We start from the raw sequence: 24,864 nt of genomic DNA, 5'->3' as shown, positions 1-24,864 counted from the left end.
GCAAGGCATGATGGGACTTGTAGTTTCACAACAGCTGGAGGGCCATAGTTTGGACATGGCTGATATAAAGTGTATATTCTACTGCATGGTCTATATAGGGTTTAAAGCCAACAGCTATCTACTACATATGCACATCTTAGCATCTCATCACCTTCCCTTTTAAATATTATTGGAGATCTATCAATGGCTTAAGGCCCATACACACTAGACAATATGAACAGGTTTTATATAGTCAGTGTTTTCTCTAAACTCTCGGGCAAACGATATTGGGCATACAACCGAATTTATCTCGGTAAACAATATCGTTCAGTGACGTCACTGGGACCCGCTGAGCGTGCGTCTGGTTTGCTATATTGACCTGCATGTTCAGAAGACAACAGGGTTCCTTAACGATGCACGGGAGTGCGCATTGTTAACAATATTGAGTGTACACACTAGAGGATAATGTAGAAGACATTGCTCAGAAGGACCTTTCTAAGCGATATATTACTATATTCTGTAATATGTATGGGTACAAGTCAACTTATTGCAGAGTCATTTTATAGGATAAAAGTGCTGTACAGTATTTGATCTGTTTATATTGGTAATGATCTATTATGTATCATCTATCCTGTGGTTCCCAGCATGCTGCAATGACAGGCAGGACTGCTACAGAATAAATCACACAATTATAATGTATGATCTGGTAGCAATAAAGTACAGAAAATAAATGACATATAGACAGAACATATACCCATTTCTGCACACAAACAAACTAGGCGTACAATACACTGTCAGGTTGATTGACAGGTCTGCCTATGCAGGTAGCAGCAGTATGGCGTCACTGCTCTGGTCAAACTGGATTTAGCAGCACATGTAATACAAGTACACAAGTGATGAGAGCAATACAGTGAGAAAGGATAGGGAGGGGACAGAACGCAAACATCTAGTTCCAACTGGTTTTCAGGGTTGGAGAAGTAATACACTAAGAAATGTAACCTGGCTTTAGAATAACTTACTATTTCTGCACTCTGTCAGATTCTGCGAGATTTCCATGCTGGTCTCGTTAGCACACTTAATGCAGGAAGTACTTCCGTCACTAGACCAGACCCGATAACATCCTAGTAGAAAGAACAGTTACAGGAGGTCATTTCGTTATATATAAAAGATTGCTAGATAAAAACACCTAAAAAAAAAAAAAAAAAAAAAAAAGGAAGAAATTTTTTTTTTAAAAAAAAGGCACTGATGAAAACTTGCTATATTCCAAATTAATGTCTACATTGAGTCTTAATAATTTAAATTTTAAAGTATAAAGTGTCACCTCTTAAAGCCATTTCAAGTTCTCAAAACCCCAGGAGGATAGGGGTGCAGACAAGAGAAAATAGACACTCCTAGACCCTCACAGAGCACCCCCCCCCTACCAAGGGAGGGTTCAAAGGGTTTCCCAGATGGACTCGTGTAATCTGGTAATGCATGGGAGCCAGTGGCAATTAGAATTTGGGAATCTGTTGCTGTGCTTGTAAATTTGAGCGGCTCAGTGGGAAAGAGTTTACATGTAAAGACCAGGGGCGAAATGTAATAGGGTGCGATTTTTGGACGAGTTCCAAACTCGCCAGAAATCGCACCTTTAAAAATCGCGTTTTTTGCCGCGAATTCGCATATGTAATGAGATGCGAATTAGCGGCAAAAAATGCGATTTGCCGCGATTTTTAGTCATGAAAATGTGCGCATTTTCAGTCATGAAAATGTGCGCATTTTCATTAATGCGATTTTGTGCAAAAAAAAAAAAGTTTAAAAAAAAACGGCGTGGGGTCCCCCCTCCTAAGCATAACCAGCCCCGGGCTCATTGAGCCGGACCTGGTTCCAAAAATACGGGGGGACAAAAAGCATAGGGGTCCCCCGTATTTCTGAAACCAGCCCCGGACTCTTGGACCGGTCCTGGTTCCAAAAATACGGGGGACAAAAAATCTGGGGGTCCCCCGTATTTTGAAACCAGCACCGGGCTCCAACAGCCCGCGGTGTCATGCCACAGCCGGGGGACACTTTTTATACAAGGTCCCCCGGCCGAAACATGAGCACCGTGGCTGGTCAGCCTTGGACGGGGTACCTGGAGGAGTGGGGACCCCCCCAATAAAGGGGTCCCCCCCAGGCTTCACCCGTCCAGGGCTGAAGCCCGGGGCTGTCACCGGCGTCCGTGGCCAGTGGACGCCGGCCTGATAGGGTTAAATCCATCATACATATCATTACATTGCTTTTTACCGGCGAACTACAAGTGCCAGCAGACCTCCCCCGCATGCTGGGACTTGGAGAACCACAAGTCCCAGCATGCGGGGCATTAATGGGCCCGCTGGGACTTGTAGTCCACCTGTAAAAAGAATGTTTATAAAAAACACACACACAGAGAAGTAAAAGTTTATTACACACACACACACCTCACTTTTACACCAGCGTTACTTACCATTCCTGGATCCAGCGCTGGTCTGGCTGCTTTACAGCCGGCTCCCCCCGAACTGACAGGCAGCGGGGAGAACCGGCTTTCTCCGTTGCTTCTAACAGCTTCTGTAGCGCTGTCCGAGTGCTACAGAGGCTGAGAGCGCGATTGGCTGAGCTACAGTATGCGTCTCCATGGAGACGCATAGCTCAGTCCTGATTGGCATACTGTAGCTCAGCCAATCACGCTCTCAGCCTCTGTAGCACTACAGAAGCTGTTAGAAGCAACGGAGAAAGCCGGTTCTCCCCGCTGCCTGTCAGTTCGGGGGGAGCCGGCTGTAAAGCAGCCAGACCAGCGCTGGATCCAGGAATGGTAAGTAACGCTGGTGTAAAAGTGAGGTGTGTGTGTGTAATAAACTTTTACTTCTCTGTGTGTGTGTTTTTTATAAACATTCTTTTTACAGGTGGACTACAAGTCCCAGCGGGCCCATTAATGCCCCGCATGCTGGGACTTGTGGTTCTCCAAGTCCCAGCATGCGGGGGAGGTCTGCTGGCACTTGTAGTTCGCCGGTAAAAAGCAATGTAATGATATGTATGATGGATTTAACCCTATCAGGCCGGCGTCCACTGGCCACGGACGCCGGTGACAGCCCCGGGCTTCAGCCCTGGACGGGTGAAGCCTGGGGGGGGGGACCCCTTTATTGGGGGGGTCCCCACTCCTCCAGGTACCCCGTCCAAGGCTGACCAGCCACGGTGCTCATGTTTCGGCCGGGGGACCTTGTATAAAAAAGTGTCCCCCGGCTGTGGCATGACACCGCGGGCTGTTGGAGCCCGGTGCTGGTTTCAAAATACGGGGGACCCCCAGATTTTTTGTCCCCCGTATTTTTGGAACCAGGACCGGTCCAAGAGTCCGGGGCTGGTTTCAGAAATACGGGGGACCCCTATGCTTTTTGTCCCCCCGTATTTTTGGAACCAGGTCCGGCTCAATGAGCCCGGGGCTGGTTATGCTTAGGAGGGGGGACCCCACGCCGTTTTTTTTTTATAAAAACACTTTTACACATTTTTATTAACAGAACCATGCACAGATCTCAATGATCTGTGCATGGTTCTGTCAAATTCGCCTGTCAGAACCTGGTCTATTTTTTTTGCGATTTTTGGTAACATTTACCAAAAATCGCACCCTATTACATTTGCGAGTTGTATACTTTATAATGGGAAAACATCTGGATGCGAATTGAAATTTGACTAAAAATCGCACTTCTAAAAGTGCGATTTCGCGGTAAAAAGTGTGATTTTTTACCGCGATTTTTAACCTATTAAATGTGCGATTTTCGGAAAATGTGCGATTTCGGCCGTTTTTTGACCAAAAATCGCACATGTCTAAAAATCGCACCCTATTACATTTCGCCCCAGGTATCTCTGAGCGCTGAAAGTGTGTGGTGTACAGGGTAACAAGGGGAGAGGGTTGGGAGGGAAAAAGGTAAACTCATTTGAAATGAGTTAGAGTGTAGCACAAGAAGACCCGGTGGTTACAACTGCACATTGATCGGTAAGGTTTTCCCTGGCGTCATCAACAGGCGCCGCAGCCTGCTCCGGTGGAGTGAATATCGGAAGTTGATGGAGCAATTTCAAAAGCTCCGTAGGTAAAGATCAGGGCTAGTTTTCAACCTCCCGGACTCTCTGCCCCCTCCACAGGGACGGAAAAAAAAAAAAAAAATCAATTTGCGTGAATATACTCTCTGGTGTTTTGGAGAGAATAGGCAATTGTCCTTTACCCCCATACATTTGTAGAAATCTGTTCCAACCAGCTGACTAGTGGGATGGTTGGACAGCCAATCCTAAAGTGTATGGCCAGCTTTATTTAGCTAGGTTCCAGAGATGGTTTCATTTAATCATCTGTGAACTAATTTTGGATTATGGGTGTGAGTCAAACAGGCAGAACAAATGCTATTAAAAGAATACAACTTTCCTAAGGTGCAAAAATAAGTTCTGCCCAGAATTAAAATTTCCCTTGGGTCTTATTCACACAAACAAAAAGGAAGGTCTTAAGGTGCGCGCGGTCTTTAAAAAAAAAAAAACAGAACTATTAATTTTTTTTTTTATATTTAAAAAAAAAAAAAAAAAAAATCAATAGACAAGCAGAGAAGGAAACAAATTTCATGTGATCAAAAGAAAAAGCTACGAGTCACTTCAGCGGTCATGCAATTTAATGCATTCAAGATAGTTCGATTATCTTCCATACTAATATTTACCATTATTTTACTTATTAGAACAAATGTATATGGAAAATAGTTAAAAGGGGGCCATTCCCTTAATTCTAGGGGTTACATGTATTGATGCGCTATGATCTTGTATATATAAATTCCTATAAAGCTCCACAAATGAAGAACAATTCATAAAGTTGAATTCGCAGATTGATCTGATGTACCAAATTACTCCTCGACAGAAAGTGAAAACAAAATGATCGGTTTCAAACTTGCTGAATATTGAGAGGGAGCTGTGAAGCCAGATCGGAGGTACTGTATGAGCACTGGGATTAAACTGCCAAACCTACATAAATCTGTAACTGTTGCTCCAGTTGCAAATTATTGCAACATTGTTGCGTAGTATTGTACGAGCAGGCTTACGGGGCTCATACAGGCAGATTCTCTGTTCAGCCAACAAAGATTTGATCATCCAAAAAATGTAGACCATCGATGACTTTAAAAGACAGGATGTATGTATGCACTTGACTTGCCAACCCGAATTGTCTGGCAGAAATTGGCAAATCAAAGTATTTCACTATATCTCTAACCCAGGCATCAGCAGAACACAGAATTACCCCAATAAGCTTCCGAATGTAAAAAAAAAAATAAAAAAATAAAAATAAATCGGTTATATTGAAGAATGTCAATCCACAATCACCCAAAGTAATTGTCAAATGAGACCATGGCAATAGGCCAGCTCACCTCATACAGTGAATATAATCTCCCAGTCAAGATTCAAGGAGTTTGCAAGGGATAGGCAATGAACGGTGTTAATTTACAGCTGTTAATGGATTCCGCCTGTGCTAGCCAATTAGGCTCTGACTGCCAGCACTTATCGGGGAATTACGCAGAATCACTCAGAGACCTATTTTGGTGCGAAAACTTAGGGGTTATGGAACGGTTACCTTATAGCCCAAAAAAGGGTAATTTGCCGCATGGTGAAAACGGAGCACAACTGGATAACCTGATTGTACTATAGAGCTATTTTACCCCCCTTTTTTGCCATGAGGAAAATTCGCATTGACAATTAATAACCCCCAAAGCATACTCCATTTGGGATGGAATATCCACAGCACAAATCAGTGGCAACTGTCCGAGCCTACCAATGTAGCCACCCATTTCCATCGACCAGCTTTCACTCAATTGATGTAAAAATCGAGAAATTTATTTCAGGATTGGTTTATTGAAATTCTAAGCTCCACATAACCGGAGCCCAAGGTGACTGAAGCAGCTTCTGATCCCTGCGTTTTGCTTGAATACTGTGAGGAAAGTTTATTAGCAGTACCTAGACTCTCCCCGAATACACTGGCGTAAAAAAAAAAAAAAAAAAAAAAACACTGGCGGCACTCCAGATTTATAAATGTGATTTATTAAAATCATAACATTTCAAAGTCTCTAGGATCTCTTCATCAGGAGATAGAGATATCTATCAGCAGATAGACGGGCACGATGCTAGGATGTAAAAGGTAGTGGCCCAGGTGCACCGCACAACAGGGACAGCGGTCCAGGTAATATAGCATGGATGAGGAGGCACTCGTGGGACTTGGTTCATGAAAGAAGTGGACACAAGGGTCAGACAAATGTAGCAACGGTTCCTCTTCACACTGAAGATGAGCAGTTAAGCTTGAAACGTTGATACATTTGTCTGACCCTTTGTGAATTGGTCAAAATTGGTGATAAAATTGGCAAACAAACATTTGTATTCATCATAATGACCAGTAAGGTTTACCTAATATATGAAATATCATTTTTACACAACATTTTTTTTTATTTTTTTTTTAAATGTATATAACAAATGTGAGGGACGCCGGCATTTTTAGCCGATATTTTGCACATCTCTCACAGAGCTGTTTGCACTCAAAGGGTTAAGCACCTTATACTTGTGGGGGTAGAGTTATTTCATTATTATTATATATTTAAGTGACATTATTGTCTGTCAAGCAAGAAATCATTATGTGCAACATTAAGTATGAGCTCTGCTATCTGTGAGTTAGAAGTAATCACAAGTCTGTACGATCTTAAAAACACAACAAACGAGGGTTTCTATTACTGAACAACCCTATAGTGAACATGATTAAATTGTATTTACGTAGAGCTATCGTACTCCACACTTCACAACTGAGAGAAACCACTGTAATAAAATGCGACTGATTATTAAAAATGCAGGCCTGCGGTTTGGTGTTGGATTTTTGGCGTAACTGCAGTGCCAGGGGTTAAAGTGATCTTGGAGAGGTGGCGGAAATAGTTTTCCTCTACCACCCAATTACCCTGCCTCCCCCACATCAGGCAGAACCAGCCCCTCCCCCTTCCTGTTTTTCTTGTGATGGACCAAAATGGAGGTTAAACTGATCACCCCCCCCCCCCCCCTCCCCTTTAACCCTGTGCAGGTCTGATGTATGGCCCACATACGCAAGAGGTTCCTGTTCACATTTAGGCGGATATTCAATCACCGGCGAGCATCTGCCCCGACAGCATTCAGCAGAACGAGCCCGACATCACAAGCTGCCGGTTGCAGCTGGCCTCTTCCTGGCCACAACTCGTGGCCACGCCCCCTTCTCGCTCCCCGGCAGGCGGGACATTGAATCCTGCCTGCATGTCCTCGATCGAGCAAGCTCAACTGCCGTGACCCTCACATTGAATACCCCCTTATAGATAAGTACTGGCAATCAAATAGAATGTCTCAATGTATTTGAAGTTCAAGGAAGTTAAAGACCCATTCTAATCAAACCCACTCAAAAATACAAACATACAGATATAAAATGGCTATTACCCGATACGTGTAGCTAGCCTTTACATGAATGCAAGAAGAATGTAATTTACTAAGAAAATCTGACAGAAGTGGTTTCCATACTGCAATTATCCCACAAGCGAAATACCTAGAAACTCTTTATGCAGCATGATTTGTAGTAGTCGTCTTTTCGGTTAATTAAATACATATTTATACAACTACTCTTAATGACATGCAGATTTATTAGCCATTATATAATCAATATGGCCATTACACAGCTTGTATACTTACGCAACAGTCTTTCATTAAAAAAACCACAATGACAGTCTTTCCGTAATTAACTGTCACCATGTTGCTTGTGTCATTTATTAAAATCCAGCCTGTTCATAATTACCTGGGCTACATCTTTCACTTATGGGACAGGAGTCATTTAAGGCAAACCTTGCACTGCAGCAGTCAGATACCTAATAGAAACAAAATAATTGTTAATATAAAATACAAGGTAAAGAGAAGAATGTCTTCTATAAAATGCCTATAATATATACATATGCACAGCTATTAAAATACACATAAACACACAATATCATATATATCTTTTTTTTATAAAAGCAGTGAAATGGCATTTGAGGTCAGGAATTTATGTCCATTGTATTTAACCCCAGCGTGTTAAATGGAGAAAGAAAATAAAAAAAAGTAAAGAAAAGACCATTACTATCTTAATAGGGCTGTGGTGAACTGCTGTCTTGGCAAGCTGGCCATTAGAACTACCCCAGGAGATTTAATTAGTTAAAATAAAGTCCTGCGGCAGGGAGGTGGTGCAGTTGGGAGTCCCAGTCACCCGTGAATAGCTGCTGTGCGCACCTGTCTATTCCTGCAGCCAGAGGAGCTGAGGGCAGCTAAGAGCCGCTGGCCATGCCCCCAGTGTGTCAAAAATAGGGTGTGTGGCCTCGCGAGTATAGGCCACGCCCCAAAATTTGAGTGTCCCGCTTTCCACTCATCTAATGTTGGGAGGTATGATATACTAGCTGAATACCCATGCTTCGCTACAGGATGAGGACTGTAAATTAGAATTATAGTTGTTCGTTAATTTACATTTGTTGTAGGTAAAAATAAAATCAGTATAAAAAAAAATAAAAAAAAAAATAATCAGTTATGTGAAAATATAACAGTTTATCTAGATAACATTATAAACTTTACAAATTAAATAGAAACCAGTTTTTAGTACAGTAGCACAATGAGAATGCACAGAACAGAAGCTTGTTTTGCCAAGCCGGACAGCCCTGAACTGCAAGAGCAGGACCTGTAGCCAGGCCAGGCACACTTGAAGTGAAACTAAACCGTGCAGGAATACCGATGTTAGTGGACGGTCAGAGTTGATAGGCAGGCGCAGGTAGCGGCAGGCTCGGGTGGTGGAGCCTGGCTGTCGGTGAGTGACAGATACCTCTCATGTGTCCAAGAGCCAGATGCTATGTTCCAGCTAGAGGGAGATATAGCAGTCTTCAACGCATGTAAAGTGTTATGTATTACCTGGGTATATTAAGTAGGTTCTACATTGATATATGGGTAGATATTTTGGGGTTAATATGAAATTTAAAATTGGACAAGCTTTTGGCAAAGCCTGCATTTTGTCAGCCTTTTGCACCATTTTGTTATACGATTCGAATTGCTACTGTTTATATTATATTGTGCCGTTACAACGGACAGAACATGCTCTACAAATGTGACTAAAGTATTGCTAGAATTACATATATTTAGTAAATGGTCATGAAATCTAAATGCATTTAGAAACGCTGTCCATCATATATCGGAGAAGTCTGGCCAGAAGTGGGCTTCATGGGAGAATTGCGGCCAAAAATGACTCGACTACGCACGAAAACATAGGAACTGAGGTGCAGAAAAATGGCAGTAGGTGCCCTGGACCGAGGAGTCAAAATGTTAAATATTTGCCTGTAACAGAAGGCAGATTGCTCCCCGAAGTACAGGAGAGCGTTACAATAATGGGTCCCTGCAAGCAACAATGAAGCATGGTGATGGTTCCTTGCAAGTTGGAGTTTATATTTTAGCAAACTGTTGGGGATTTGGTCAGGATTAATGGTGTTGATAAGGTACTTGTGGAGTATCACGGCTCCCATCGTATGGCATACGATGCGATTTTTACCGATTTTTCAGCATTTTTGGTCAAAAATCGTATGCGATCACATCGGATGCCATACGATGGCATGCGATGGCATACGTTTTTGATCTTAAATGCATCCAAATGCATTAAAATTAGTATGAAACATGTTAATTGGCCCCCCAACTGTCATTTTTCACTGTGTACCACTCCCAATATCAACGCCAACCCGAAGCGTGATGAGCGCAGCGAGCCCGCGAGGGGCGGCGGTACGCGTCCTACGACCTTTTCATACCCCCACTATCCACGTCGGCGTGGAGTTGAGAATAGAAAGTGTGGCGAGCGCAGCGAGCCCGAAGCGTGGCGAGCGCAGCGAGCCCCGCGAGGGGACGCGAATACCTGTGAAGCCCGCGAGGGGACGCGTATAGCTGTGAAGGTATCCGCGTCCGCTCACCATGCTTCGGGCTCGGTGGCTCGCCACACTTTCTATGCTCAACTCCACGCCGACGTGGATAGTGGGGGTATGAAAAGGTCGTAGGACGCGTACCACTGCGCTCGCCACGCTTCGGGTTGACGTTGATAGTGGGGGTGGTACACTATGAAAAATGGCATTTGGGGGCATTTCACATGTTTACTACACATTTCAATGCATTTTGATGCATTTCAGTGCAAAATCGGGTGCGATCGCATCGCATGCGATTTGATCGTATGCAATGCGATTTTTTTCTCATACGATCAAGGTCGTGGGAGCCGTGATACTCCACAAGTACCGTTGATAATACCACCAGGGAGGCATCTGATTGGCTCCAAAATTATTTTGCAACAGAACAACCTCAAACATACAGCCATTAAGAACTAATTTTCATCTTAAAGAAGATTAAGGAGTACGGAGAGCCCTGATCTCATCATTAAGTCTGCCTGGGATGGGTGTATTATAGCTCACAGACAAGGTCTAGGTTAGAACAGTCATTAGGTCAACAGCACAACAAAGAGCAATGCCGTGAGGAGGTCCCTGCTGTGGAATCCGCAGAACATGAAGGGACACGCCTCCTCCTGCACGGTTGGCTGCGCTTGGTTTGCAGCAGTCAGTGGAAGCAACTATAAAAAGGGAGCTGCTACACCTCCTCCGCCAAGGCCATGGGCAGTCGACTGCACTGCATAGATGCAGTGCCATATTATGTAGACGCAGCTGCTGAGTTAATCATGTGCTTATATAACAACTCTAGCTTTAAAAAAAAAAAAAAAAAATTACTATTAAATGAAACGTGTCAGGAAGGGATCTCAAGGGTTATTCAAAACAGATTGCTGGGCTGCGAATTTGCATGGCGCCCGATAATCTAACCACTGCGAACACTTATGGAACATGGCGTGCATGTACGAGGCCAGGCGCCAGAGAATTGTCGGTGAAATGACTGTCGGGACCTTGTCCAGCACCCGATCTATTGATGGTCGACCTTAAAAAAAAAAAAAATTCAATGAGAGGTCAACCTATTAGTGGCCGATCCTTCCACATTCGACCTAATTGCTGTTGATCTACTGGTGGGTCAATGTGATGCTGTTGTTGATCATTCGTCTGTCTACCTATACACATTGTCAATCTTAGTCATGTCAACCTAAAATAGGCGTTGACCTTATACGTGCCTGTGAAGTGGTGTTGACCTTAGCATTTGCCATCTTCCCGTGATCGACCATATACCGCAGCTTCCGTGTCACATTGGTCTTGTGACCGTCACTTCTGCTCAGACCTCTGAACCTCTGGCATTTTGGTACGTATGCTTTTCTAAACCTCCCTCTACTGCCTAAACCTAACCCTCCTGTCCCACAGCCTAACACCAACGTCAACATTCTGACGTCAGCATGGACTAATATATTTTACCTAAAATCTAGTGATGGTGCATATTTTTCCAAAGGGGGGCAATTCATGTATTAGGCCCTGGCCCCTTTCCATCCATGAATCACGGCACTGCTTTGCCCTGCTGCTGCTGGTCAGGTAGTATTAGAGTGTGCAGGTTGGGCCAATATGTGCGCAGTGTGGGGGACCTTGGATGTATGCTACATCGGACACTGCTCTAGGCTGCAGATCCATCTAAATAAAAGTTGGGCGGATGCCGTCCCGAAGCTCCTGAGCCTTTGCCTGCCCCTGGCCTGGGACTTTGTGCCAAGAGAGAGACTTCTGCAGCAGAGGAGGTGGGCGGAAGGGTTGTGACATCATGCGGAGTAAACGCCGGGTCACAGTGAGTATGTGGCACAGGGAGGAAGCCTTCCACTGTGCCACCCTCAGATGCTATGCTGACATTTGATACATCGGCGCTGGAGATGAGGGTCCGTGAAGTTGACACAATCTTACTACCGAACATTTGGAACAGTACCTGATTGTTTACGTTTCCAAGAGTAAAAAATGCTATACAATTGTTCATTATCAAGGTTATTCTACTGCTTACTATATGTTGATGTGTAAATAAGTTAAAAATTACTTTTTTATTTTATTATTTAATGTAGCATATTTTAACACTTTTCATGCATATTTCAAGCTTTTAATGTTGCATATTATCCTGTCTCTAGTAATGAATACATTTCTGTTGGGCGATGGAGGAACGGTCACTAACGCAGCCACAACACACCAGTTTGTCCTGTCTTCCTACAGTATGAGAAGTAAAGCTCAATGCACATACACCAATATGTGGAATGGAATTATACGTACCAGGGAGTTCACCAGTTCTCCCATGGCATCCGTGATAAACTTGCCCACGAGGATGATACAAGGTACAGCCATCCTAAACAAGGAAAGCGGTGTCAAGCACAGATATGGATATCAGACATTAAGGCCCCCATACACTAGGGCGACTTGTCCTTAGGACAAGTCGCCCCCGACTTCCCCCCGAGCTTCCCCGGCTGCTCCCCGGGGGAGCTTGATTAGATTGGCACTTGATGTGCCATTTTTTACATGTGATAAATCGTCTCGATTTATCACATGTAAAAAAAAACCGGGGAGCAGGGGGGGGGGGGGCTACATAGCAGGGCTGCTGGTGGGAGCAGGGGGGGCTGGGGACGCTGCGGGGGACACAGGCGGCATAGAGCCGGGAGCTGTCAGTGCTAGAAAAAAAAGCCTAAACAATGAATGGGCGGCCTGTGATTGGCTGAGCGCTCTCACAGCCAATTGCTGACTGACTGAGAGAGCGCTCAGCCAATCACAGGCCGCTCATTCATTGTATGGGCTTTTTTTTTTTATTCAGTACTGACAGCTCCCGGCTCCCCCTGCCCGGCTCTATGCTGCCTGTGTCCCCCGCAGCGTCCCCAGCCCCCCCTGCTCCCTCCACCGCCGCGCCGCCCCACTAGGTCCCAAGTCGGGTGGTCGGACGTGCAGCAGGTCCGACCACCCGACGCAGATCCGATGCGCACGGGACGGCGCATCGGATCTGAGGGGACATCAAAACTAGCCGATTTTGGTCCGATTTCGGCCAGATCCGACCAAAATCGGCTAGTGTATGGGGGCCTTAAGAAGGAGGTCAGGGCAGTAGGGATACCCATGATCTTTCAGGCCATTGTATATTTTACTTTTGCACAATATCACAGTACAAGAGCTAAAACACCACGTACCTGGGAGATCAGCCAGAATCTTTACCCGTGCATTTTAGTGCCAAATTAGTTTTTTCTGGACTGGTTGCTATGTAGTCAGGGAGGTTATCAGTAAGCTTCTGGGTGACGGTCACACACACAAGGAGCTGCCATTAAAAGAAAAAAATCAATGAAGTTCAGATGAACATCTGGTAACAAGAGTATGAATCTCCAGGGCATGCCGTCTGCGAGTGACAGGGAGATGGGTCAGGGGATGCCAAGTCCCTTATGCCGTGTAAGGAGTGCCGGCAGACATAAAGGGCACACATACCAATCATACACAGACTAAACCATAGCCGGTGACAGAAATACAGAATGGACCACCTGTCTTCCTATTCTGTGTAAGTATGCAAATCGCAGCGCCATTGAAGGGTGAATGGTCTGGTATCGCTTATACCCCTTTCACACATGCAGCTAAACCCCAGGTCTTTGCCTGTGAATGCAAATCAGCGCGAGGTTTCTGCATATATAGGAATGCTTACTACGCAGGACTAAGGGTCTATTCAGAGTTCATCACAAATGCAAAACCTTCCTCAACCCGGTTTCCTCCCTGAAGCGGAGACGGGTAGGGTTTCCGCTCCCCGCATAAATGGGCCGCCTCCCCACCGGCGATTGCCAGCGGGGGCATTATGCCGATTCCCGGTGCTGCATGAGAGGTGCTCCATCTGTACGTATAAGAACGAGGATTTGCAGGGTTAGATGGGCCGTTACTCAAGTGTTCTGCATGTGGGCATAATCAGTGGAGTTCTGTTATCAAGGGAAATGGGATAGACATCGGATCCAATATCTAGCTGTGTGTGGGCACCTTTAAGCCGTGTACACAGTGAGATATTGGCTACATTTTTGACTAAGCAATTTTGGACTAGATGCACTGGAGATTTTTAACCAAGCGATATATATACAGATGGTGCACCCTCCATCTACAGGGGGGGGGGGTCTGGAGGTCGGATCGCCAACCGCAGGAAGGGGACACGCGCGTATCCCCTTACAACGGAGCTTGACGCCGCTGGCCACCACCATATGGGGTAAAGTTACAAAGATGGGAATTCTATTTCAGGTGGGATATTGCACATTAGCAAACAGATTCTACTTGTTTATTTTGCACCTTCTAGAAGATAATAGATAGAATTTGATTGGTTGCTATGGGCAACGTCCCAAATTCAATTGAACTCCCATCATAGTAAAGGAACCCCCATCTAGACAGTACATTTAAAAAAAAAAAAAAAAAAACCCAGATTGAACCTTTGTTCACATGCTAAAACCTTGCCAATGTCGAACGTGAAAATATTCTATAGATGTTTAAACAGTTACTTTGGTTACATAATACATTTAAGACTGCACAAATGTGCTGTACAATAGCAAAATGAACAGGTTACAGGGGGGAGTCTAGTAAATGATGGGGAGAGGACGGGTAGGGAATTTGTCTGCACACTCTTGATGGGTCGTCAATCTTTTTATTTTTAGACCCGTGTTGCCCGCTATTTTTTAGTTCACTTGCGCGGGTGCCACTCAGGGTAACTTGGAGTATACAGAAAACTGTGGTAGCACAAAGAGTGGTGCCAGGAAAGAAGTTACGCTGTTTGAGTGCACACTATTTGATTTTGTTTTTTACTGTATTGTAATCATGAGTACAGGGTAAAATTTAACTTTTAATAAACTTACTTTTAAAAAGATTTCGGTACTTATGTAGTAACTGGGCTGCCGATTTTGAAATCGGGTCCATCGCATCGCATCGCACCCGACCAAATCGCATGCGATGCGATGCGATGGACCCGATTTTTCCATAGGATTCAATGTTAAAATGGACTGAGTCCATTTTAACATGGAATTCAATGGGAAAAAGGGGTCCTTTTCATACCCCTACTATCCAAGTGGGCATGGAGTTGGATATAAACCTGTGGCGAGCGTAGCGAGCCACCGAGCCCGAAGCGTGGCGAGCGTAGCGAGCCCCGCGAGGGGACACAGAATACCGTCCCCTCGCGGGGCTCGCTTCGCTCGCCACGCTTCGGGCTCGGTGGCTCGCTACGCTCGCCACAGGTTTATATCCAACTCCATGCCCACTTGGATAGTAGGGGTATGAAAAGGACCCCTTTTTCCCATTGAATTTCATGTTAAAATGGACTCAGTCCATTTTAACATTGAATCCTATGGAAAAATCGGGTCATCGCATCGCATCGCATCTGATTGTATGCCTTAACTTAAGGCATACAATCAAAAAATCGGCAGCCCAGATACTACATAAGTACCAAGATTTCCTCTTTGTTTTTATTCCTTTATATTCATAGGAACAAAAGAGGATTGGATTTTCTAGATGAAATATAGAATTAAAATCATATACATTTAGACATGGTGCTCATACAAGAAAATGAAATGAGAGGGTGTATTCTATTCTTCTACACCCTCTCATTTCATTTTCTTGTATGAGCACCATGTCTAAATGTATATGATTTTAATTCTATATTTCACCTAGAAAATCCAATCCTCTTTTGTTCCTATGAATATAAAGGAATAAAAACAAAGAGGAAATCTTTTTAAAAGTAAGTTTATTAAAAGTTAAATTTTACCCTGTACTCATGATTACAATACAGTAAAAAACAAAATCAAATAGTGTGCACTCAAACAGCGTAACTTCTTTCCTGGCACCACTCTTTGTGCTACCACAGTTTTCTACAGGGGGGAGTCTGTAAGAAACATCAGGTAGTGAAGCATCTGTGGAGGAGCACGGAGCAGCGCACAGTGTACTTCCTTCCCGTAGCAGCACCAGGTGATGTTCTTCTGCACTTTTATAAACAGGAAGTGGAAAACCAGTCAGTCAATCTAAACGCATCTCAGAAGTATTTTCTTTTCATAAAAGGTTGAAGGCAGCTCTGTGGCTGAGCAATTTCAAGCCCAACCTGATTAGAACAGCGATGGCAACACGACGAAGTACAACTACCAGGCCAGACTTAAATAGGTCAACATACAAGCCAGAAACGAATCCTGTTCATTCACAGATCGGGCAGGTGTCCAAGATCAAATAAAAGGAATCCATTCCATTATGGATGTGGGCCGTCACTTTTTCAATTGAATGTCATTTTTTTTTTAAACTACTTTTCACATGATCACCCTTAAGTTTCAAGCACATGATGTTTATTAAAGTCAATATAGACACCATACACATAAAACTAAGGAGTAGATGTATGAAGAAGTGATAAGGGAGGAGAAGTGATAAAGTGCCTGGTACTTTTTCACCGGCCAATCAGCTCCTGACCATTAATTAATTATTATAGGACCCCTACATTGTCTAATAGGCTGACCGTAACTTTTGAAAAAGAGTAGTCTACTATGCAACAATCAATGTTGGGGCTAGAACATAATAGCAGACGATACGCACAATGATATAATTAACATTGTTCAGCGTATGAACGATAAAGATACATTTTTCAAAAAAGTGGTAAAGCAAACTCCTTTATCTTTGTCTCTATTTTTAGAAAGCATTCAGTGTGTCAGCAGGATCATGCACCCGGACACACTGCAAATCTTGTTCAGGAATGGTTTGAGGAACATGACCAAGAGTTCAGAGTGTTGTTTTGGCCTTCAAATTTCCCACATGTCAATCTTTCTCCTGAGGAAGCTGTGTAGAACTTGGTCACTGGGACTGCCTTACTACTACCTGGATTCTATGGAACATACGGTTGATTCCATTGGATCCTGCCTGCCGCCTTTTCAGCTATCTGTTCATATCTGCCGGCATTTACTGGCAGAGCCTTAAATCACCTTCTGGTAAAAGTCATATATAGATATAGATGGAGATTTGAAATGAGGTCCGAGCCCAGGATTGGGAGTAAATTGATATACAGGACTTATTTTTCTGTAATAAATGTAAATACTTTAAACATACCATTCACCTTTTTAATGTAAAACAAGCGCTGGTTTGTTTATAATTTTATGGTGTTATTTTTTTTTGGGGGGGGGGGGGGGGGGGGGGTGTATGTTCCATTTGTTTGCACTTAAAGTCTGCTACAATAACTGAAATCAATCCCAGAGTTCCTGGCTTCTTTATTCTGCCACAAATGTGACATGCAAGTCGCAGAGTCTCACTTAGGGCCTTATTCAAGTTCACTCTGACAAATTCCTTCTTAGATGGACAAAACCATGTTCACTGCAGGTGGGGCAGATGTAACAGGTGCAGAGAGAATTAGATTTGGGTGAGTTATTTTGTTTCTGTCCAGGGTAAATACTGACTGCTGTATTTTTACACTGCAATATAGATCTCACTTTGAAGTAAAACCCCACCTAAATCTAATACTCTCTGCACAAGTAACATCTGCCCCACATGCAGTGCACATGGTTTTGCCCATCTAAGAAGGACTTTTTCAGAAAGAGTGAACTAGAATAAGGCCTTTAGTTACAGTACACCTCATCCAAAATGAACGCTACCGCCTCACTAATGCCAGGTACACAACTGGCAAACTGGACGATTGTCGGGACGAACTCCCTCATCCTGGACAATGCAAGATTGGAGGCACACACTGCCTGATGTAATTAACTATGGAACTGAAATCTAAATTGCAGTGTAAAAATAATGCAGCCAGTATTTACTATGCACAGAAACAAAATAACTCACACAAATCTAACTCTCTCTATAAATGTTACATCTGCCCCACCTGCAGTGCACATGGTTTTGCCCATTTTGAGAAGAAATTTGTACTGCGATCAGATCTGAAAAAGAGACCTTGAGTATATGGTGCTCCAAATGTTCAGCAGTGCCATATGTAGTGGTAAAACATACAGGAAAGGGCATAATCACAAAATGGTATAGACAAGAACATATACATATATATATATATATATATATATATATATATATATATATATATATATATATATATATATATATATATATATATATACACACACTTAATTCCATAATTGCAGATTACATAAATACAGAGGAAAGGAAGCTGTGTGATCCTAGACCAGGGGTGGGGAACCTCAGGCCCGGGGGCCGTATGCGTCCCCCGTAGCCGGTCTGAGTGGCCCAACCGCCTGGCGGCTTTGCCGGGAGTCAAGTACAGGGGAATTCTCGTGATAGGTTGGTAGTTCTTGCGAGATTCCTCTTAGTCAGCAGCAGCCAGAGACGGTCAGTCCTATTCAGCGGCAGCCGCCGGAGCGTGGGACGGCTGCAGCAGGACAATTTGTAAGAGAAATTTTTACATATGGCCCCCGAAGAATTTTTTCCCCATACAAAACGGCCCTTGGCACAAAAAAGGTTCCCCATCCCTGGCCCAGACTATGCATACAGCAATAGTTCATATGCTCTGTTCCATAAGATCAGAGATCTAAAATAATGTCCTGTACAGATGAAGCTCCAGCTATCCCAAATGGGTTTAGCCTTTCTTTACATATGTGAAAGCATTGTAACTCACAACCATTCTTTTCTGAATAGCAGCCACTTACTGGAAATTCGAATCACAGATATTCCGTTTCTCTCTTACAAGCAGATAGGAGACTATGTGCAGGCCTCTCGTGCTTTCATACTAAATCATTTCCCTAAAGACATCATACCATGTCTTCATTTCTATCAGACCCACCCATGAAATAGGCCCGGCTCCAAACTCAGTGCTGCTGTCTGTAGCGACCAGGTCTGGAACCATTTCATGCGGTTGCTGGCCACACAATGCATGAGACCAGGATGCTTTTCTACAAGAAAAGAAAAAAATTCCCCCGAAATACTTCTATGCTGTCAAACAAAATGGGCCCAATTCAGATGCGATTACAAAAGTAGCCATTGTGCGCCATTGGGTTGATGTTTTCTTACTGCGCATGCGTCTGAGCTGCAGCACACAGCAACTGAATTGTAATGAGGGATTGGTCGCAACGCAGGTGACTGGTAGACAGCCTTTTGGGGTGGTACTGGGGAGTGGTCAAATAAATGTAGGCGTGTCATGGGCATGCATAAATAAGCAGTTGTGATGCTGCTTACTACTGGACCAGATATGCAAATACGGTATCGATGTTTCTGCATTTGTACAACATCGGATGAAAATGATGACAGCAGTGGGCATCTGTAAAGGTGGCTATATACACTACTGCGAGAAGTCGTAACAGTGTATGGTCATCTGATATCCCTTGAGCAGCTCCGGGACTTTTCCATGTGGTCGTATTGCATGCAACCCCATTTGCTGCCACTGGGAGGGGGGTCTGATTCGGGGATCATACGGTTACTAAATCTACAAGCATTAGGTCGACATGGGGCTTTTCCCTTTTTTCGGAGCTGACATGTGCCGACAGGCGGTATTACATGCCCTACCATCCACTAGGGCATGGTGGGAGAATAAAATAGTGTGCCGAGCGTAGCGAGGAACCGCGGTGATACGTTTCAGTGTCCATGTCGGCACAAAAAACAAAACAAAAACCAACAACTGAAAAACCCCTTGCCGACATTCCCCATGTCAACCTAGTTGCTGTCTATTCAATGCTTCATACCCATGCTTGCAGGCAGGTCCAACCTCCAACTCCAAATTGATGCCCATGGGACCGTGCGTTGCATCAGATGGAATGTAAGGCGTATGCGATTTGGTCCGATAGAAATTGGTTGACATCGGCCCAAATCGCATAAGTGTATTGGGGGCCTTAAGCATATTAACATATTGGCCCTTATTCTGGTTGGTGCGGTAATGCCCGCGTGCGGTCGGTCCGCCGATGTTTTGTGTCTGCGCATGTGCGAACGGGACGCACGTCCAAATTCCGCATGAAATGTGTACACTACGAACAGGGGGTGGAGAGGGGCGTGAAGGGCTGTTTGGGCTCATTACCATATGTTTACACCCCGCGTTTCATGGGCGTTCCCATGAAAACACTGGGCGTACATATATATATATATATTTTTTTTTTTTTGCCGCAATGTTTGGCTATATTAACCTGCTCTGCATTACTGTGCCTCACCTCTGATGAAAACTGCACCCAGCAGTTGAAACGGCTGTCAGGTCAGCAGCTGTCACCTAGTGCAATGTTGCACTCTTAAATAAACCACGTTTTCTTCACTTAAACAGCCGTGTGCCGGTTCCATCCTTTCCTAGAGGGGGTAAGTGTCTCTTATAGTTCTATTATGTTCCTGGCACCGGATCTTTTACCTATCTTAAGCCAAGAGTGCCAACCCGATACACCCACCTACATATATATTTCCCAATCATCAGAACATGCTCTTAGCGATGTATGTTATTTCAAATAGTCTAAGAAGATCTATCGGATAGAGGTCGATATAAAATAATGGGTACGCCCAATGTTTTTTTTTTTAATACACAATAGAGTAGTCTCTCCGATGATGAAAACAACATCCCAAATTGATGAGCAGCCTTCTCATCCACTCTCTGCTAGGGCTATTTCACAGTATTCTGATCAATATGGGATGATGGCTTTATACATACTTGCCTACCTGACCCTCTCCATGAGGGAGAAAATGCTCTGCTCCTGGACTTCCCTGGTAATGTATGATTGCCATCACCTGTGGGGAGCTAGGTAAAGGTGTTTCACCACAGGTGCTGGCAATCATACATTACCAGGGAAGGCCAGCAGCAGAGCATTTTCTCCCTCATGGAGAGGGTCAGGTAGGCAAGTATGGCTTTATAGAACCTTAACTGATTGTTTAGCTCTTCCTAGTAGAGGAATAAAATATGTACAATCACATATAAAACAGATTACCTGTGAATGCTTTGAGTATAGAAGGAAAGATAATATTTATATGTATGTTTCAGGATTTCTTCCTACTGGACAGAGTTTATCACTATTTCACCAGAAAAATGATCATGCATATTTCGGGAAACACCCAAAACCAGTGGCTTATGTAATCAACAGATGTGGTGACACATTAAGGGCTCATATACTGCAGTTTCGCTTAATGAGAAGTATATACAAACCCTTGTATTTAGTACTCCAATTTCACTGAGGATTAGTACCATGTTCTCAAAGCAGCATAGTGTATTATAGAAGACTTCCGCAGAATTGCATTGTGCCTCACAGTGTAAATGCCTTTGTATAGGAGGTGAAAACGTTGTCTGCTTTCATTATTGGCAGCACTGAGGTCACGGGTTCGATTCCCACCATGGCTCTAACTGTGTGGAGTTTGTATATTCTGCCCATGCTTGAGTGGGTTTCCTCTGGGTACTCCGGTTTCCTCCCACAATCCAAAAACAAACTAGTAGGTTAATTGGCTTCCAATAAAATTAACCCTAGAATGTCTGTGTGCGTGTAACATGTGGTAGGGAATATAGAGTGTAAGCTCCACTGGGACAGGGACTGATGTGAATGTTCAAATATTCTCTGTACAGCGCTGCGGAATATGTGTGCGCTATATAGGAAACTGCTAATAAATAAATAAATAAATAAATTATTGCTGGAATATTCAGCATCATCACCAATAATATGAATTTAATACTTGGAGTAAACACTTGTGTAAATGCCAAATAGATCTGGCCAGGGCTTAAAATGGTCCTGGAGGTGTGGTGGACTCCTTTCCCCTAACACCAACCACCAACCCCCCTCATTAGGCAGAGCCTAGTCCAGTGGGGATACGGTCATTAGGTCTACAACAACTAGGTCGACAGTCAACCTGCCCTACTATCTACTAGGGTGTGGAGGGTGAATAGAATATTGTGCCAAGCCCACCGTGCCGAAAGCATGGCGAGTGCAGTGAGCCATGTGAGGGGATGTGGCGCACTGATACAGTGGGGTTTTACTTCAAAGTTAGATCTATATTGCAGTGTAAAAATAATGCAGTCAGTATTTTCCCTGCACAGAAACAAAATAACTCACCCAAATCTAACTCTCTGCACATGTTACATCTGCACCACCTGCAGTGCACATGGTTTTGTCCATCTAAGAAGGATTTTGTCAGAAAGAGTGAACTAGAATAAAGCCCTGTGTCCCTCCTGGAGAAGGTCATGTTGGGAAGTATGCATCACACTTAAGCTGCCCATACACGCTGCGATCCCGGCGTGCGTTCTGGGCTACAATAGCATCCATCACATCGCATTGCATGCCTTGTGCATGCAATGCGATGTGATGAAAAGCAAGTACAAAAAGTATGTGCAGCACATACTTTTTGTACTGTGCGATGAGATGCCGCGGGAGCGCACACCTCAAAGCATGCATCGCACCGCCGGGATCGCAGCGTGTATGGGCGGCAATACAGCCACGTTGTACAGTTTACACCAGTCATGTCCAAACTATGGCCCTCCAGCTGTTATGAGACTACACATCCCAGCATGCACAATTGGACTTGTAGTTTCACAACAGCTGGAGGGCCATAGTAGTAGTTTGTTTATTTATAAGGCGCCACAAAGTGTCCACAGAGCCGTACATAGCAAACAAAAACTAATTACAAGGTAACGTACAGGGTGTGTTGATAAAATACAGCATAAATAGGGGTATAGCCGGTAGAACTAAAATCAGCATCAGTTCTGAAGTAGATGTCGAAATTGACGAGGAGACTGAAGATGAAGTAGAGGAAGGGAAGAACAGGATAGGAGCACAGGTGAGGTAAAGAGGAAGGGTGAGTACATGAGGAAGGAGGACCCTACTCATAAGAGTTAACAGACTAAATGGAGGTGGGTGGACGAACAAAAGAAAAACAATAGGATAAGTAGGAACGGATGGGAACCGATGGAGGGGTAGGGTAGGCAGGATAGGAGGAGTGAGAGGTTAGGAGGAGGAGGGATAGGCTAGTTGGAAGAAGTGGGTTTTGAGGGAGCGCTTGAAGGAGGAAAGGGAATCAGAAAGCCTGATGGGTGGCGGGAGGTTGTTCCAGTGCAGGGGGGCAGCGCGAGAGAAGTCTTGGACACGGGAGTGGGAGGAGGTGATTAGGTGAGAGCTCAGTCGGTGGAGCGAAGAGGATGGGAGGGAGTGTGGATAGAGATCAGTGAAGAGAGGTAAGGAGCGGTGGAGGAGGAGAGAGCCTTGTAGGTGCAGGTGTTGAGGAGTTTAAAGAGAACCCGGAAAGGAATGGGGAGCCAGTGAAGAGATAGACAGAGGGGGGAGGTGGAGGTAGAGCGGCGGGAGAGGAAGATGAGCCTAGCAGCAGCGTTAAGAAAGGATTGGAGAGGGGCGAGAGGTAGCCCGGAGAGAAGGATGTTGCAGTAGTCAAGTCGGGAGATGACAAGAGAGTGAATGAGAATTTTGGTCGCGTCAGTGGATAGGAATGGTCTGATGCGCGAGATGTTGCGGAGGTGAAAGCGGCAAGACTGTGAGAGCACGAATGTGGGGGGTGAAAGAGGGAGGAGTCAATGATGACACCGAGTGAGTTTGGTCGGTGGACGTGATCTCGGTTTCACCAATGCTGACGGATATAGCATGTCCAAACTATGCATGGCCATAGCTTGGACATACATGTAAGGGCACAAAGGTCAAACGATCTTTTCTTAAGCAAAACCTATGTTTTTCTGATGACTTCTCAAGAGGTCAGACAAACAATACTGAGCGATCATACAGGACTTGGGACCAAATAGGAATTCTGGAGCGGACTGTATGACATCAGACTGCATGAGTATTCTGGTATTCCCCATTTAAAATGGTTTGTCATCTATTTTTTATCTGCTAACCGGATGCCACAGGGCGACAATCATTCCTGTTTCTGCCAACACCTTCCTCTTTAACACTTTGCCCTTCATTATGTTAAGTACATCTATAAATCCTATTATTCAACCCTTTCAAATGTATTCTTATAAACTACTGTTGGCCCATGAGGCACATGTGGGGGTGGGGCTGTACAGCTCCCAAGATGCAAGGATCCAGGATCCATGACCCAGGGCAGGGTGAGGGACTATGCTAAGGGCAGGTCCTGTGCTTTTAAAGCACTAGCAACTATCTGTCACTTGTCTGGCCAGCTAGTACCAAGGGGTACCATGGGGCAGTACCCCCAAATCAGGACTGTCCCGCATACATTGGGGCATCTGAAAGGTAGACATCAGCCTGGCACATAGCTGGACTGAGGGAGTACAGCAGGACCCCCACCTAAAAAGTTGTCTTCCATGGCAATGAGCAGCATTACTAATGAGCACTATATACCAATGGCATGATGACATAAACTCACATTCCTTCAACCTGAAGAGACGATAAGAGCTCAGTGTGAGGGCTCACCCCCTTACCTCCGCACACACAACGCACATTTTCAGCCCCGCAGGCTCACTCCCAGATTTATAGCGTCTCCCTCATGGGACATGTAGTCTCCCCAGCCCCTGACCTTGTCCACCTGCAAATCCACAAGCCTTTCATTCAGACTACGCTTCCCATGATCACCCGCGGCGCCCTCGCCTACCTGTGCCTGTCACCGCTCAGGTAACAAAGCCGCTTTCGTTTCGATCCCTTCTCCCTCCGCCTTGAAAGAGAACGGTCGAACATGCTGGAGCCGGAGTGCTCACGGGAAATGTAGTCGGCAGCCCAGATAGAGGCGGGTTGCTGAGTGAGTGGAGAACTCACACTCCCAGAGCGCACCGCGCAGAGGAGAGGAAAAGACAATTGACTGCGCGCTGTGGTCGCCGCCCGCAGCTGCCGTTACTAGGATACCGCGACGCTTTTATCTGCAGGGAGAGAGAGACGTGCTGCTGCTGCTGCTGCTGCTTAGATTTTTTATCAGGGCTGCAGCAGCAGGTGCATGAGGACACTGCTGCTGTCTGTGCATGGCAGCTGCACAAATAAAACAACATTTACATCAGAGATTGTGTTGTTAGCCTACAAGCTCGCTCACTACATTAATGTAGCTATCTATTCCATGAATA

The 24,864-nt window shown here is 44.6% G+C and overlaps 1 protein-coding gene across 5 annotated transcripts in view; it reads right to left on the bottom strand.

The window, feature by feature from the left end:
- Positions 1 to 24,549, bottom strand: part of C19H1orf159 (chromosome 19 C1orf159 homolog) — an 86,480-nt gene extending 61,931 nt beyond the window's left edge. For 2 of the 5 annotated variants that reach the window (XM_083163258.1, XM_083163259.1), the window contains exons 1-5: positions 24,405 to 24,549; positions 13,094 to 13,218; positions 12,198 to 12,270; positions 7,778 to 7,847; positions 999 to 1,100 (exon numbers count right to left, since the gene is read on the bottom strand). In XM_083163258.1, coding sequence (XP_083019384.1) covers positions 999 to 1,100; positions 7,778 to 7,847; positions 12,198 to 12,269 — 244 coding nt within the window. In that variant the 5' untranslated portion in view covers position 12,270; positions 13,094 to 13,218; positions 24,405 to 24,549. Of the gene's footprint in view, positions 1 to 998; positions 1,101 to 7,777; positions 7,848 to 12,197; positions 12,271 to 13,093; positions 13,219 to 24,179; positions 24,200 to 24,234; positions 24,364 to 24,404 lie in introns of those variants that run through there. The other 3 variants (XM_083163255.1, XM_083163256.1, XM_083163257.1) reach the window with 3 other exon arrangements.
- Positions 24,550 to 24,864: the final 315 nt, after the last annotated feature.

This window comes from Crinia signifera, chromosome 19 (genome assembly GCF_055691185.1).
Source record: "Crinia signifera chromosome 19, ASM5569118v1, whole genome shotgun sequence".
NCBI classification, from domain to species: Eukaryota; Metazoa; Chordata; class Amphibia; order Anura; family Myobatrachidae; genus Crinia; species Crinia signifera.
The sequence above is the reverse complement of the archived record's forward strand: the minus strand, read 5'-3'. Positions and strand labels throughout refer to the sequence as shown.